This window comes from Anomalospiza imberbis, chromosome 10, assembly GCF_031753505.1.
Source record: "Anomalospiza imberbis isolate Cuckoo-Finch-1a 21T00152 chromosome 10, ASM3175350v1, whole genome shotgun sequence".
Lineage (NCBI taxonomy): Eukaryota > Metazoa > Chordata > Aves > Passeriformes > Viduidae > Anomalospiza > Anomalospiza imberbis.
Window position 1 is genome coordinate 25,566,502 of NC_089690.1, and position 17,656 is coordinate 25,584,157.

At 42.9% G+C, this 17,656-nt stretch overlaps 1 protein-coding gene across 5 annotated transcripts in view; it reads left to right on the top strand.

Annotated features, from left to right (window-relative positions):
• The window catches only part of LOC137480262 (glypican-5-like), a 372,067-nt gene extending 355,954 nt beyond the window's left edge, over positions 1-16,113 (top strand). For all 5 annotated transcript variants that reach the window (XM_068201344.1, XM_068201345.1, XM_068201342.1 and 2 more), the window contains one exon: positions 13,893-16,113. In XM_068201344.1, the coding sequence (XP_068057445.1) occupies positions 13,893-14,095 (203 nt within the window). In that variant the 3' untranslated portion in view covers positions 14,096-16,113. The remainder of the gene's footprint in view (positions 1-13,892) is intronic.
• The last annotated feature ends 1,543 nt before the right edge of the window (positions 16,114-17,656 follow it).

The following is a 17,656-nucleotide window of genomic DNA, read 5'->3' on the forward strand; positions in this document are numbered from 1 at the left end:
TGCCTCTGTACTCTCGTGGCTGTGTGTCTGGTAATTTGCTGTACTTTATGTACACTCTGTTCATCATACAGATTGGCTTTTTACTTTCTGCAGCAATTCCTCTCACTTTGCCAACACCTTGCCATTTGCAGCTTTAATGCCTATCGATAGCACTTCATCAGCAGTAGCTGCCAGTGTATATTCTTTTTACAAGATGTTCACCCTTGGTTTTTTATAGATAGTTACAAATTTAGTCACAAACTGATTGAATACTTTGTTTTCATTTGCTTTTCACATGGAGTAGATTCATCAAAATGAATGGATCATTGGAAGGTTGAAAACAGTGATGGAGAAGCTTCTCTAGGATGGATTAGCGTCCCAGGCCAGAGTCAGCTCTGACAAACCCATCCCTGTGTGCCTCGTCTGGGTTTTAACACCTTCCCCAAGAGGGCTTTCACAGCATCCCACAGGCAGCTGCCTGCCTAGCCCCGGTGCTGGTCCTCATCCCACTGCCAACACACAGTCCCTAATTCGATTTTCCTCTGCCCTGGGAATCTTCACTCCCCAGACTGAGCCATGGGAACCTGAGCAATCACTTGTTAGCAACGCCAGGGCAGAGAAGGCATTTAATACCTCAGGTTTTGAATGTCCTCTGTCACCCTGAACCATTTATCATATTTCTCCTGGTCTCCTTTTCACTGGTGATGGGCCTTTCCTGTGGCCCTTCACATCCATGCCACTTCCAGTGCAATTGGAGGTTTTGCTCTCCATTTTGTCACCATGTGCCCCATCCCATCCCATCCTCTGCCTTTCCTTTTCCTGTCTGGCTGAACAGGGGGACTCCTGATTGAGCTGTGTGGGGCCACCACTTCTCTGCCTGCCTGTGCTCTGCCACACTAACTGGAGACAGTTTAGTAAAATTATTTCTCTCTGAGAGGTGTCAGTTTTAAGCAAAACCTATTGCCAAAAAGTATTCCTGTGTAACTGGATAGTGAGAGTAAAGTCCAGAGCAAGATTCAGGCATTTCTCCCAGTCTACTTTCAAACACACGTTGGTGTAAGGCTTGTAACTCAAAAGTCAAGCAATTTGCTTCTAATTTTTTAATGGAAGCTGGTGGAGGTGTGGCATGGGGAAGAGAGTGTGGCGTGCATCAGCCCATGTACAAGGAATTGTTTTGCTCCTAAGGGATTTCACTACAGTAATCCTTGCACAAACAAGGCTTGGTATTTTACAAGGAAACTGTGTTATTGGTTCCATTAAAGTTGCACAGAGTTGCGTGACCACTGTCACTCCACAGCAATTTTTTTTCATTTCCTCTCAATGGCAGAACTAAACTGCCTTTTGCTATTCAGTGACGTGCAACAATTTGTTGCAGAGAAACAGATACAAGATCGTATGTTCTCCTGCCTTCTCCCACTCCCTAGCTAGAAATAAATGCTCTGAGTGTTGCAAGGTCTCATCTCACAGTATCTTCTGTTCATTGGAATATCCATGGTGGAACTGAGCGGTCCTTACGGCTGGGTGACACATCACAGGAGTTTTTGTTTCCTGCTACAACAGCCTTGACTTGCTTTCAGCTTTGGAGATGTCCGGAGGCTGTAGCGCTTGAGTGTACCAGGTCAGTGACAGAGGGATGTCTCAGTGCATATCCAGACTTGGACACACTCGTGGTCAGTTGGAGAAGAGTCAGTGAAATGATCAGTTCTATCCCTTCTAATTATTTTGAATGGTTCTAATACAAGTTTGTAACTAGAGGGCTGTAGATCTGTGGGGTTTGTAGTTTAGGGTTTGATTGCAACTTTATGGATGGTTGGTCACTTGGTAACTGTTCTGGATACCACTAAATGTTGAGGTTTAATTGAATGTTGAAATGTCCACTGTTGTTCTTTGCTGTCCTTTAATTTACCATTGTTTATATCTTCCCAGTTTTGATTTGACAGTAGTGCATGAATGCCCCAGTCAAGATCACAACCTTGGCTACTGTACTACTGTAGGTGCAAAGATATTACTGTCCACGTCCTGAGGAGCCTGCACCGGCCAGTAAAGAAAACTGCACGGTTGCAAATCATCTTCTGAGCTCCTTTTCTTCTTATAGTTCGTGGTTCAGGGAACGCTACTCAGCAGCAGTGGTTAGAAAGACTTCCATTCACCTTGCACTGTCTCTGCCTGTCTGGGAAATTGTTACCTCTGCTTTGTAACACACCAGTCTTTAAGAACCTTTGTTTCAGATCTCTAATTTAAATTAGGTCTTTTTCCTGGCTACCTCAGTTTGCAGTGCTTTCTCCATCATGTGGCTGCAGTTCTGTGATCCTCACATGCCATCTCTGAACAAATGTTCTTTGAAGTTATAAAGCAGGAGGATGCCCTTGGTAAGCTGCTTTGATTCAGCTGCTTCAAGCAGGAAGAGCACAGTTGAAGTATAAAGGTTAATTTCACTGATCTCGACTCAAGTTAAATAAGAATTTAATGAAGTCCAACAGATGCTCAGTTTACTATTCCTGAAAACCTAGTTTCTCCAAATTATTTACCCAAGTAGACAGTCTGTGATGTTTTCTTTTCCAGCAAAGGATGTATTTCTTGGCCTAGATTTTTCTAAGATGTCAGATGACAGGAATGGGCCTACTGAGCCCAATCCAAGATTCTTAGTGTTCTCTGGGAAAAAAAAATCTAACTGCTCTCCCAGTTTTCAGATGGCATAGGGTTAATTTTCATCTTAGTACGTTCTGTGTTTTGAATTCAGGATGAGAATAATGTTGATAAGGCACTGATGTTTTGATTGTTAAGCAGAGCTTACCCTGAGTCAAGGCCTTCTCTGTTTCCCATGCTCTGCCAGTTGGGAAGTGCAGAGGGAGCATGACCAGGACAGCTGACCTGAGCTGGCCCAGACGAGATTCCATGCCACATGCCCAGTATACAAACTGGGAGGAGCTGGCCAGGAGGCACGGGTCCCTGCTTGGGGACAGGCTGGGTGTGGCCAGTAGGTGCTGAGCAGCTGTGCAGTGCATCACTGACTTCTCCTGGGTTTTATTCCTCCTGCTTTTCAGTGCAGTTATTGCTAGGTTTACTTTTTTAGATTTTTTTTGTTTGATTCTCCTGCCCTCAGAGATAGTGACAGGGGAGTGAGCCAGCAGCTGTGTGGCACTCAGCTGCCAGCTGGGGTTAAACCCCACATTTCTTGAGCTGGTTCCTGAGTGGGAGCCCTGAGGAGCAGACCCTACCTGCTCTGTCAGACTGGTGACCTGAGCTCATGGTCCAGCCCAAAGTCAGTTTGTCTGTGCTGGTTATGGCTCAGGTCTCAGCCAAGGCCAGGAGCAGACTGCAGGGGTGGAGAAGCCCCTGGAGAACTCCAATCCTTGCCCCCACAGAAGGATGAGCCACCTGCCCTCATGCATGATGTTTGGCGTGCGTCAAAGTAAAATTCAAATTCTTAATTAAAAAGGAAAACCCTTCATAATCCTAAATGAGCAAGTGTATACCTAAATTCCATAGGATCCTAAGGGATCTTATGGAGCCCTTCTGCAGTTGTAAATTCAAGGATATCTTATAACCTGTGGTGTCAGTGATATGTGGCTTAAGCAGATTATGACACAGTCAACTTTGACTGCAAATTTCTTCTTACCAAGATGGAATCTGCATGTGAAATGAGGTTGGCTAGGCGTAGACATCCACAGGCTGGCCCAAGTTGCACAGCAATCCCAACTACAGGTTCACATCAGAGATCTTAATTATTGTCTCCAAACATCAGGCAAGTAATCTGCATTTTGAAGAGTCTCTGCATGGGTATTTGCATAATTTATATTGTACAAAGTCCACTGATGTGTATTTGCATAACAGACCACAGCAGTGCCAACAGATCCATCGCAGCACACGGTGTCAGCTCTCGTGAACCTCCAGTGGGCTTTTCCCTTTATTGGAGCTCCTGTGACAGGAAGTGGCAATAAAGAAAAAATATATAACTGATACATTGCAGAGCAGGCTGAGGGCCTGTCAAAGCTTCCTTGGCTGGCTGGAAACACACAGAGGTCAAGCCACCTGCTCAGTCACCTGAGAAGTGTTCTGTGTATGTTCACGCCAGTTCTGTGCATGGAAGCAGCAAAGATGGTCCTTCATGTTCATCAAAGCCCACTGCATTCCCTGATCTGGGGTCCCCACTGCTCTCCACAGTGGCTTCCAGCCACACTCTGACACTTGCACGCTCTCCAGCTTCCTTGTCCTTAAAAACAAGCACTTTTTCTCACCACCACCTGCCCTAAGCTCCTTGGCATGATTGCCTGGGTCCATGCACAGGTGCCTGCAGAAGGACCTTGGGCTTTGTCACTGGTGTCACCCGGGCAGTCAAGCTTGAGCACCTCAGTGCAGAGAGAAGCCAGACTTTTGGGTTCCAGTGCAGGATTTTTCACTCTCAAAATGGTGTTTTTAAGCATTCTCATGATGGAGATAACGCCTCAGGGGGGTTAGCCCATGAGGGCTAATGGCAATAATGTTTTTTCCTTTTGGCCAAGTGAGAGAATCCTGGCCAAGGTAAAGTTAAGCAGTGTTGTTACCCAAAAAAGAGGATGATTTGTAGCCCTCAGTCTGTTATGTACCAATGTTGGCAGACTTGTTCAAATCAGTCTGGTGCTTTTGCTGTAGGTGACTCCATGAAAATTGGAGGGAGCAGTTCACACCCTTGCAAAAACAGAGCAGGGAAAGGGGTCATTGCCAGCTCCAGACAAGAATTTCCTTCCTTTAATTTGTCCCACAGCCTGAGCACTGACAGAACATAGCCTTATGCATACCCTAATGGATGGGGCTTCATTTTGTAAGACTTTCTATTAGAAAAGTTTATTTTTTAAGCTGGTTGTATATCTCCTTTGCATTTGTGTTGATTTGGGTATTCATCATCCTGCTGACTGTGATAAGAGTTCATCAGTTTCACTGCAAGCTACTAATAAGATAATGCTTTTAACCCTTTGGTATTTTCACATGAAACACGTTCTTGCTGCTGCAGCTCCTCAGCAGAGTGATGGCTCTAATCATCCTCCCTGTCAATAACTGTCAGCTGTGATGGAGCTGGGGTTCTGGCCGGCCGGATAAACCAGCAATGTGAAATAGAGGATGTGCAATGCTGAACAGTTGCCAGTCTAGAGCAGGAGGAAAGACTAATTAAAGCTTCCCATACCAGAGCTGAAGCAAGCCTAATGCCACGATGTTTTCCTGTACTATTCCTGATGTTCAGGCTAAAATCATTCATCCAGGATAATATCTTGCCACAGTTTCTTCTGATTTTGGTTCTGAGTGAAATTAAATACTGGAAAGATTCAATTTAAAAAAAATCCTGCTGATTGATACAAGGACTAGAAGTATTGTTTGGCATTACAACTAATCCTTTTTATCATCTAGATTAAAAGCAATCAGATGCTATGTAGATTGAGGTGCTTTCAATGTCTATTCTGTAATTAAACATCTATTATTATTATTAATATGTCCTATTTGAACCTCTTTAAGAGATCTTTAGTATAAGGTGCTGTAGCTGCTCAAGAAATGACAGAAATACAGAAAGCATTTTAAACCCTCCCTGTTGCCATTGAGATCTGGTGACTCCAGAATCTTAAAGCAGGAATTGTATCTGCCCAAGTTTCTAAGGGAGCAATGGGAATAACTGGAGGAATTTGACTGGCTTTTAATGAATGAGAAATGATGAGAGCAGCCTGCTTGCAGGGTGAAAAGACCCTTTCAGGTATCTTTTAGAGATGCTTGTGATCATTTTCCTGTGGCTGCCATGCTGGGGTTGCTGTGAGTCCATTCACGCCAGGTTTGGCCGAGCCGCCTGCAGTGCCTGTGTTGAATTCTCCCTGCCTCCCTTGAAAGGCTGCTGAGCTGAAAGGGCTCTTCCCTGAGTCCCAGCCCTTTGGTGGGAGGGGAGTTCTGCAGTGGCTGATTTTCTCCTGCTCGCTCCTTGCAGGTATGAGATTGCCTATGCTAAATGTGAGAGGATGGCTTCCTGAGCAGAGAGCAGTGCATGCTCCTGCCCCTTGGGGAGGCATGAACACATCTCATGCAGTGGCACAGAGCAGTTTCTATTGTCACTTCTCTTTTGGCTGACACCCTGTTAGTTCATTGGTTAGTTCTTTCCAGTGTATTTTGGGCCAGTTTGCTTCCATGGTAGACCCAGGCAGTGCAAGCAGAGCCTGCTTCAGGCTGAGATGCCCTTCCCTGCACAATTCCTCTGCCTGGACAGTGCACAAGAGACCTGGGTGCAAGCACGCCTTGTAGATCACTCACAGGAAGGGTCTGAGCCCTGGAATCACCTGTCCCTGCTGCCCCAGCTGGCAGATTCCTCTCTGTTCTCCTGCACACGGTGTGATCCCCCAGGCCTGTGCTGGCAAGGTCTGGCTGAGGAGAGCAGACCTGCAGAGCATCCTCCACCTCCAGCACAGCTCCCAGGGCTCGTGTGCGCAGCCAGCTGCACAAACACAAACCGTGGAGGGCTTTTGGAGATGGAGAAGGATCCAGAGAATCCTTCTGTCCCTAGGGCTGGGCAACAGCTGAATGGGAGCGTTGAGAACCTCACTGATGCGTGAACACAGCTCTGGCACAAGGAAGCCTGAAATTCCTTGAGGATTGGCCTTGCTGTACACAGGTTGTAGCCTACTCAGACGTGACCTTACTCTCAAGCTATGTGGTTGTCTTCTCATGGCATGAAGAAACTCTCAGTGCTGCTTAGGTAGACCTGTGAGGGTTTTCAGAACTACTTTTCAGTTCTAGACCTGAGGGCTGAGAGACATGCCTAACTTAAGCAGGTGGGTAATAGTATTTACCTTGGTGCTCCAAATTCTGTTTAAAGTTAAGCAAAGTTTCAGGGAACTTCCAGTCCTGGTTGTAAGTTGAACTTACACTGCTGAAGTATAAGATCATATCCAGGCCTGTTAAAATGAAGTTCTCTGTGTTTAGAGCAGCAGAGCTAAATTAAAATCCTCATTACAAATGTCAATTGCAAATACAATTAGCAGGTTATAAAAAGGTTGGATATTTGTAAAATGTAAATTTTGAAGCCAGAAAAGGTGCAGTTTCTTCTTAAGGGAAAGTGTGCCAATAACACATGCTCCTTTTCTTCACAAGAAATTAAGGAGAGTCTGGGGGAGAGGAGTTGGGATGGCTTTAAATATTTTTGTATTCCCTTCCAAAATAAGTTTATAGTTTCCCCACATACAATTTAATTAAGCCTTCGATTTGACCTTTGTATTGAGCAATAAAAGTTAACTGGGAAAGATGTGGGTAGAAGGAGAGCACAAACAAAGCATGCCCCACGTCAGCCAGTGTGAGAACTGTTTCTGTAACTAAAACTAATGAGATCATCAGGACAAAAGCAAGAGCCAAAGCATTTTCAATTATTACTAATATTTTTCTTCCTCGAGCCAGTTTATATTTTTCTTAATTACAGCTTTGAGCTGTGGCGTGATATTTAGCAGATGCCTTCAGCACTTGGCATGCTGATCACTTGCACACTCCAGACTGGCAGGGGCACCTAATCTTTGAAGTCTGGAGCTCACATTCATCTTTAACCATAAAGGTCAGCCCCGCATTCCTCGCATCCCCCCAAACTGCCATTAAGTTAAATAGGAGTTTGCAGCATGCGAGGCATGCGGGATCAGGACCGCTCTCGGTCTTCCTGATAGTGCCAATGAGGCATGTACACAATTTCCAAACTTAGCTAATTAATTGCACCATACAGTGAAGGCAGAAGGCTGTCACAGGGCTTTTGAGTTGTTGCTTTTATTACACGAAAGTTACAACCAATGTTCCACAGATTTACTGGGAACATCATGTTTTACAGATATGTCCATGCTGTGTTTCAGGATATCACGTCAGCTGTGCTGCACTACGTACCAGGTATCTGGCAAACTAAACATGCAACCACAAACATGTGCCTAGGACTAGACTAAAAGCAGATGTTTCCAGGAAATGTAAAATATGTTTGGCATGTTTTAAGCTTATACTTTCAGCTTGTCTGCATTTGAGTAAGTCCCATATTAATATAAACAAAATGACAAAACCTTTTCTTGCAAATGACTGATTGATTAATGGAAGTACTGCTGAATCACACGAGGTTTGTTAGGTTGGATTATTTCTTCCCAAGGAAAAGATGGATTGTTCCTGCTTGACATCTGCCATGGCAGGAGCAGTTCTACATGCGGGTTTACTTTTAAACCCAGAACTAATACAGTTGTATTGTGGCTCCTGAAAATCCTGCAGGGTTTGCTATGGCCACTGTATATCAGCAGCCAAACACATAGAGTGACAGGTTTCCTTAGAGCAGGACAGCTGAGATAACGTCCTGCTCTCTCTGTACACCTGTATATGGCACCCAGATGTGTATGGACTGAAAGATTGCTTGGGAAAAGGGGAAGGAGCTGCCATTTCATGTAAGTGTGGCTTCTAGGCACCTGACATCTCAAACTGTCTCATGGCTGTTCCTGCCTTTTCTTTATTGCATTTGAATTAGTTCCTGAAAGTTCCAGCCAATATTATTTCTTTTGGAGAGTGGGTATGGCTCTCAGATGGATGAATTTGCATCCAAAATGTGCGGGAAATAAAGTAGTTCTCTCACTGGTTCACAGGGAATGGCAATCTGCCAAAGATCACACAGAGCTTAATATAAAATTAAAACATAGATAATCCTGATCTCAATTTATGATTGTCCCCTCACTCATTCTTTAAAAATAGAGAAAGTTCTTAAAAAGAGAAATGGAAAGCTCTCAGAATTGAACTGGGACACATCAGCTCACCCCCATAATCTTGTCCCACAGGTCATTTGGAAGGGCTGGCCTGAACCTAACACCACTCAGGAATTCAGTGGGGAGAGTGGTCTATGCACTTAAAACTCCTGGAGTTCTTTGTTTTTCTGATTAAAGATTTTTTTTTATCTCCTAACACCAGGTTTCCATGTAAAGGTATGTGGGGAAAAGGCTTCTCTGGACACCACGTTCTCAGGCTGAAATAGAAAATGGTAGAACAGTACATACAGAGCTGTTCATTGCTCCCTTCTCCTGGCTCCACAAAGCATACATTGCACCCACCTTTCACTGACTGGTATTATACAGACCAAAACAACAGACTCCAGAATTTGGAGAATTGCATCACGAGTTATCATACTTTAGGAGTTCTCACATTCCCATTTCCACAGCATTCCTGTTTCCATTTGTCTGCTGCAGCTGTAACTGGAAATAATTACTGCTGGTCTTAATGTCAAGATAATGGATTATTTGGAAATAGTTGGTACATTTTATGGCGACAGCATTGTTTTGCAATTTCAGAGCTTCTTCCTTTGAATATGTAAAAGTAATTTCAGCTTTTGCTACCCGAGGTGATAAAAAGCTAATAATAACACTGCAGCATCTACTGTAATTTAAGAGCCTGTTCCACCAAGTTGCACCTAGCTTTAATTTCTTATGAAGCTGTCAGCCAAACCCAAGCCCGTGATCGAAGGGAAATTTATCAGGCAACTGAGCTCCAACGTGGGGAGTAACAGCAGGTGCTGACCAGTTCACTTCAGACCTGTATTATGAGTGTCATTACGCCCATGATGAGGCATTCATGACCAAGGCATTAATTTGCTACTGTAGATGCTGACAGTCTGTCTTTCCAAAGCACAGTGTTTGCATGAAAGTCCAGAAAGAAATGGACAAGAAAAGAAGAGTCTAGAAATAGTCTGACTTGATGGATTTAACGTGGGGAAAGCAGAAATAAACAATCTCTGCTTCTTTTGTCTCCCCAGGTGGCTGGGTTGAAAGTTCTCTCTAGCAGCTCCAGGTTAAAACTGATGGAAACGTGTCCAGAATCCCCATGGTGGATTGATGAGCATGGATTCTCTGCTGTCAGTGCCCCACTCCATTAGAAACCAGGCTGCTGTAATTAACATTTACAGGACTGGTCTGGCAAATCTCTCTGTCTGGTTTTTTCCCCTCTCCCCTCACAGGGGCTGTACCCCTGTCTGATGAGAGGATCTGCAGCCTTAGAGGCACTCGGGCTGTTGGGCAGTCACGAGTGCAGTGCCTGACGAGCAGAGGTCATCAGTTACCATCACAGAAAAAGGACTGAGCTCAAATGAGATCAAGAGAAGGACAAAAATGGAACGAGGTTTCTGTTAAGTAGCTGAACTTGTTCATCCCTTGGCAGGACAGTAAGAAAAATGAACAGATTAAAGCAGATGCTGCTGATACCACCCATTAGAGAGCAATAGCATGCAAGAACACAGTAAATAGTTATATCTTTGATAATCCCTAGCAGTAGCAAACTGAAAATTATTTGGCCTAGGAAGGGGGAGCTGACAGCTTGGGTGTCAATATGACTTGAACTTCTGTCTGATGACCTGGTAATAGCCTAAAAAAATTGTAATGGCATTGTTTTGCCCCAGCATCTTCACTGCCTCTGATGCAGGTGTACTTTAGCATGTGGCTCACTGCATTTGAAAGGCATAGTCAGCCCTCACTAGAGGGGAGGTTTCCTGTTCCTGAACTAGATGTCAGTGGCAGTTTTGGTTCTCCTGTCATCCTAAGCTGGTCTCTCTGAGGAATAGTATTGATCCATAGAGGTATTTATGAGTAGCTCGGTGCCGTCGGAGCAGCGTGTGCGTCGCTGGGCAGCAATCTGTGGTTACACCTCGGAGGTGAAGATAATCCTGAACACTCTCAACAGCGAGGTCAAGTAATTCTCATTCTGTGTTTTGTTTATACTGTCAAGATGTGAGTTTAGCAGCAGTTAACACAGATGAGGGTTCAGCTAAGGAAGTGGACTCAATCCCCTGGACTAACTGAGCTGTAATCACAGGGCCTGGAGGAACTCTGAGCCATCTTCAGTGACCCCAGCAGACCCTGTCCTCGGCAGGAGTCCCGAAAGGCTGCTCAGAAAGGCTGCTTTGGCAGGCAGCTGCCTTCACTAAGCACCCTTTTTGGCAGGATTTGAATATCCTCACTGTGAGCTGGATGAGGGAACAGCACAGCCACTAATGCAGTGGCTGTATCACCACCGTGGTGCAGTGATAAGAAACGGCACAGAACAATATTCTTATGCCAGGGTCCAAAGGCCATCCCATTGTCAGGCTGAGGTGAGCTGGAGCCTTCAGAGAGTTCAGCCACTCCATTGCTGGAACAGAGAGAGGGACTGATGGTGGAAGGAAGTTTCCAGCAATGGAGAAAGCTTCTAATGGGCAACCAAAAAGCCTTTAAAATTCAGAAGGTAAATAGGAGAACAAACCAAAGCTGTGGGGTTTGGTGGGTTGGTTTTATGAAGTCATACTCCGGGGGCTGGATTCATGGGTGCTGAACATCTGGGGTTTGCTCTGTTGAGACTGAAGTTCCATTTCTGTGCTAGTCTTCACACTAACACTTTTTTCTTTCCTAGCATTATCGGTACTTTTTTGCCTTTTGAATGTCAGTAGTAGACTGAACATAACCATCTCTGACTCAGAGGAAAAGATTTAAGAGGGAAAAACTCATTTAACTCAGAGTCTCTCAGCCAAAATCGTGGAGTGAGTAAGCAACAGAAACTCTGAGGAAACTGGAATAAAATGGGAAGTCTTTATACTGCTGAAATTTTGCCTTATAAACCAAATATAGGATTGAAAAAGATTTTGAACTGAAATGAAAGTTAAGCTATTTTTATTTATTTTTAAGAAAGAAGAAAACAGAGCACTATAAATAAAATGCAAATTTTGCACAATTAGATCCCGAATTAGAATTGGCCATGAATAGCATCGGAAGATCCTTTGCTGTGAAGACAGAGAGAGAATTCAGAATGGAGTCCTTCCCTGGAAAGGATAAAGGCAGAATTTTCTAATGTATTATTTAACGCTTGTTATGTAGTGCATTAAGCAGTGGCTGAGAGGAAAGCTTTTAAAAACCAACAGTCTCTCTGATAGCATTAAATCTTACCCTAGATTTTTGTTAAAGTCAATAGTAAGAAAATAAACGAATTAATACATTTCAGTCTGCCCGATTTATAGATGCCAATCAAGTTACAATGCTGGACATGGCCAGCTGAAAGAGGGGAATAGATTTACCTGAGTGAGGTCTTAATTTAATCAGCTGGCCCCAGAGAGCTGAAGTCAGCAGGCTGGGATGATATAAGAGGCAGCAGAGAAATAGTGCCTCTACTGCAGTTGCAAAGGAGAGTGACAGTGATGGAAAGGACTCGAGGCAGTGTCAGAACACACCTATTTCCATGATTTATTCTTAATTTACTTTAATGACAGTCTGAAGGTTGTCCATTTTTCTTTAAATGTCCTCAGAATACTGATATTTTCTCAACATTTTGAGCATGCTTTTTCTCCCCCTCCTTTCTGTGAGCTCCACTGCAAGTTGGAATCACAGGAGCTCTGCCTGCACTTTGCCATAAGGAATTTCAAGCACAATGTCAGAATACCCTTTTCCCATAGTATGCCTTGCCAGCTGCTGTCCCATCACTGCAGTCCCTCCTCTTGAGTCAGGTGCAGGAATCACACATTCCTCTGGGATTTATGTTGATATTATGGTAAAATGGAGGAATTCATTGCATTTCTTTTACAGTTTATTCTGGCAAAAGAACAATGTGTGCTTTCCCAATACAATAGCTCATTTTTAGTATCAAGTGAATTTATTGATGGTTGTTCAGAACTACTGACATGCAGACAATGATCTCAGATTGCATTTACATTTCTGGAATACTTTCCATCTTTCCAGTTTCTGCCAGGAACTTGCTTCTGTGATTCAGAGTTTTCATTTTAAGATTGGACTGATGTTTCATCTGCATTACAAATCCATGCCTTTTGCTTTCTTTAGTATGTGCACTGCATTCATTAGTATCACAAATCCTTTAAACTTGGACCTGAACATTTATTGTTAATTATAAATTCTTCCAGGTAGGCATTTGTTCTTTCTGTGCACTCAGGTATGCTTTTAGAGATTGATTATAAAATCATCATCCCTTCAGCAGATGAAACAGTCTTTTTGTTTGTTTGTTTGTTTTTTCTCCACAATGCCCATGAGAGGGTTTAAGGGCAATATGGTCTCAGTAATATTTGCAAATAGCTTGGAAATGTCTTCATAACCAAAGATTTATTATTTTCTCCATATGAAAATACATGGCATTGCCTCAAAATGCATCTGGAGGGAGAAGCCTTCCAGTGCTTAAATGAGCCTTACAAAAAGGGGGGAGAGTGACCCTTTACACAGGCAGACAGTGAAAAGGATGAGGAGCAGTGATTTTAAATGAAAAGAGGAGAGATTTAGGTTAGATATCAGGAAGAAGTTCTGTACTCAGAGGGTGGTGACACCCTGGCACAGGTTGCCCATGGAAGCTGTGGCTGCCCCATCCCTGCAAGTGTCCCAGGCCAGGCTGGACAGGGCCTGGGGCAACCTGGGACAGTGCAAGGTGTCCCTGCCCATGGCAGGGGGGTGAACAAGGTGATCTTTAAGGTCCCTTCCTACCCAAACCATTCTGGGATTCTGTTAAGTCAATATCCAGTCTCCTGTAGCAACCCACCAGCCTGGAGGGTGTTTCACTGTGACGTGTTGCAAAACCACTCAGTCCTAACTCCACATTTTAAAGCATGAGCTAGTTCCCAGCCCAGGGGAAACGGAAGGTACTTTCTGTGAGAGAGATCAGGTTCTGAGTCCAGCCACTGCAATGCAGAATACCTGTTTATTCTGCTCAGGCTGTGTCTGTGAGAAGCCACCAGGTGGGCAGAGGAGACTTGTTGAGCAAAACAGTGAGTGCTGAGGACAGAGCAGCCACGCTGAGCCCAACTAAGACATCAGGGCAAGTGCCCCATCAGTCTCCATCCATGTCTCAGTTATTCAGAGTGAGCGTACACCACGTTCCAGCAATATTTAAATATGTTCAAGCACTATTTAAAAGAGGTGTGATTAATCTCATGTTTACTTTTATGTTTTCAGATATACTCAAGGACAAGAAAGCCCATCCAGAAAACAGAAATGAACCAAAACCAACCATGAAAAAGATTGACACCACAACCACCACAAGCACTGTCAAGTCATCCTCCAAACACAGTGTAACTGGCAATGGGAGCAGCCCAGCCCTGAGTCCCCCCCTTGCTATTCTGGCAGCACTAGCAGTTCTGTGGCACTGTCCCCTGTAGCTGCATTGCCCTGCAGATGCTGTGCTAGTGCTCCTCTTCACTGTCATTGATACCTGCAGCCTTACCCGACTGGAAACAAATGGAAATGGCTCTCTAGTTGATGGGATTTGTTAGGATAAATAAGAAGTGAAATGCTGAAGTTGGCAGATACCAAGTGTCATCACTTTCAATGTCTGAAGATAGCTTTTGGCAAAGCCCACCCAAGGTACAGCGAGGATGATCACAAGGGTCTGTGTAGCTTAAGTTATGGGGTAGAAATAACTGACAACACAGAAATTGTGTATGTGTGTGTTACTGTTTTTATCAGTTTTGTTTGCAAGAATCTGACTGGCTGTTGATTATTTGTTTAATTTTTTCTGGTAAGTTATATGAATGGTCAGTCTTCAAATTCAAGGCAATCCATACTTTGGTTTTTTTAAGTGAAGAGCTAACAAGCCGTGCTGCAGTTCACAGAATGATAGAATGTTATGGGGTTGGGATGGACCTTAAAGATTATCGAGTCGCAGCCCCGCTGCCACGGGCAGGGACTCCTCCCACCAGCCCAGGTACCAGGTCGCTCCCCTGTAGGGTGAAGTGCTCTGTACCAGCTTGATGAAATTCCTGAGTGGTCAAGAAGATCAAAGCATGTTCGAAACTTCTTTTCACTCTTATTGTTTAGATTGTAGGAAGCAACATAAAAACATATGGTGTGTCTAATCTATCAGTATAGTTGCCTTAACTGTGGAAAAAAATAGAACCACTTTGTTTACTGAGAGACATAGATAGTGAATTTCCCTGCCCCACAAAATGTCATTACCAGATGCTTAAGCATATGCTCAAGGCTTATTGGATGAATGTCCAGCAAAGGGAAACATAAATAAACATAATAATGTTTTATCCACTTGAATGCAGCTCTGTACAGAAAAAAAAAAAAAAAAAAAAAAAAGATAATTCAGTTCAAACTTACTTTGCCTATGAGATGTTACATAGCAACCAACTTAAGTTTTCCATAAAGGTCCCAGAGATATAAATTATTGGGAACTCCCATTAGACACTAACTAGATTTTGTGCATTATGGATCTCTGAAATCAACTGTTTCATAAACTGTGTATTATTTAATTACATTTAAAAATGTTAAAAATTTTGTATCACGTTAGGTGTAAATGTAAAACATTCTGAAATCTAGAACATTCTCTGTTACGCTTCATCTTGATTGCTACCCTAGAAAATGTCAAATGTGCATTATATTACAAGGCTATTTTTTTTAAGTCGATACATTGATGCATTTTAACTTTTTGGATGAAAAAGTACTATAATAACTTCTAATGGGTTAAGAGTTAATGTGTGTTTTCCAACAACTGTTTACAGTGCCATGGAATATATGTATACAAACACAACTGTATGAATACAGTGATTAATATGATAAGTATATGAAGCATTAGAATTGTTATATTTACTACATTTCATAACGATTACAACCGTTTAATGGCCATTTTCATGTTGTAGACTATTCTTATGTACAGTTTTGTAAGATTTAATGTAAAACACTTGCCTTTGGTTTTTGTAAAACATCTCTTTGATACTTGGCGTTACCCCGTCACTGAGATTACTCAGAAGAAGAGCCCTGTGTCTCACAATCCAGTTTCAGGCATTTTATTGGCAACTTTGATTATAGAAGCCTGACTCTAAGAAGGTGCCATGGGCCAGGATTACTGCTGGGTGTCAGCACACAGGAGGAGACAATAGTACAGAACAAGCAGACAATAAAGTGAACAAAGGCTCGCTACACTTGCATGTTTCCAGATAGTATCAGTGAACATGTCTGATTATGTTTGCAAAGGTGGGGCTTGAGTTTCATTTCCAGTTTTGGTTCCTAGATCATATTTATGACATAAAGGTATGATCAGAACTGTGGATGCACCCAGCTGCAAAGGCAGCATCTCTAAAGTGGCCGCAGCTAAATTTTCTAAAAGATAATTCAATTGTAATATTGAAACAAGGAAATAAAATGGAGAAGATACTTACATTAACATCAAGTATTTTATGTTTTAACTCTAATTTTTCAGAACAATAAGGATATTAATATCTCCAAGGAGTGCTTCCCAGTCCAATCAGTGAAAATTAGTTTTCCCACAAGTATTTAAATGGCTCTCCTGTGTTTTCCAGGCTTTGTGAGCTGCACCAATCTATGGAACCATAATTAAAAGTGCTGCTTCTTGTATTCATTTTCGGTGCCCTTTGGAAAAGTGCTGTTTTACCTATGGAGGTGTGCAGGTCCCATCATTTGTGCACTGGAAGGACTCTGTAATGCCTGGCACTCTTAGAGAATCCTGCACTGTGATGGCTGAGTCAGACAGGAGCTCTCTGTGCACAAACAGAAACGTACCCTGGGTGCTCACACTCACCACCTGCCCCACCAAGCACTCTGGCTTCACTGGAGCAATTCCTGTCTGATGCTTGTCAGCCTGACTACTGATTTCCTGTTTCCAGGCTTACAGTGCTCAGTCATCATTCAGGCACTGAAAGTGTCCGTCAGTATTCCTATGGATAAGGTTTCAGGGCTGGGCTCCAATCCTGACGGATGTCAGCTGTGCAGTTAGGAGTTTTCAGATTTTTCTCACCTGCAGAGAGGGAGCTCGATCAGCCAGAGCCAGGTGTGTTTCTGAGGTCTGTTCTGGAAAAGATTTTAGTGGCGATCTCGCCAGCCACGTGTTCAGCTGCAGCAGAGGAAGCTGCAGAAACCCCACAAGAGGCAAGTATGCAATAATTCACCCAGAGAGTTATTTGTTATTGCTAAATGTCATAATTTTGCTAAACAGAAACCTCAGAAAAATCAAGGGTTTGGATGTGGGGATTGGTTGGCAAATATTTTTATTCATCTCTCGAGCTAAAGAAGACAACCCCTTAAAAGTTTCTTTAACAAAACACAACAAGTTCAAATCGTGGGGTGAGGTAGAATCAACTCATTTCATTGGACTCAACCAATATTTTGATAGACACAACTTGCTGCAGAATGAGGGAAGAGGGCTCTACATCAATTAATACATTTCATGCAAAAACACTTCTACACTATAAGAAAAGTACTGGTCAAACCAGCATGAAATATGTTCACAATGAGCATCAAAAATTGTGCCATTTTAAAGGGCAGTGCAGTTTATTTTTACTGGTGGTTTATGATATTTTTTTCCCTCAGGATCAGTTGCATTTACATATTTATAAACAAAATGTTTTCCATCAAACAAACCATCTATACCAACAGAGGTAAAACAAAATGGCTGTGTCAGATAAAGCAAGCATTCATTTTCAGATGAATAATATACCTGCTTTACAAAGTCTTAGTTTGATGTAATTACAAAGTCTAAATTCAAAATACTTTTGAACTTATCTATGTAATCTCAGTGTAAAATAAGGTACCAGTCTAAGAACATTGCTGTAGCCATGCCTAACAGTTACGAATTGTATTTAGCCACTGCTTTCTGATTGTTTATTGTTTTGCTATGATTTTCGTTGAATATTTTGCTGTGCCCACATTTGTGAATGCCAGCATTGGAAGGTAACTGCTGCATTTATGAGTAAAATCAA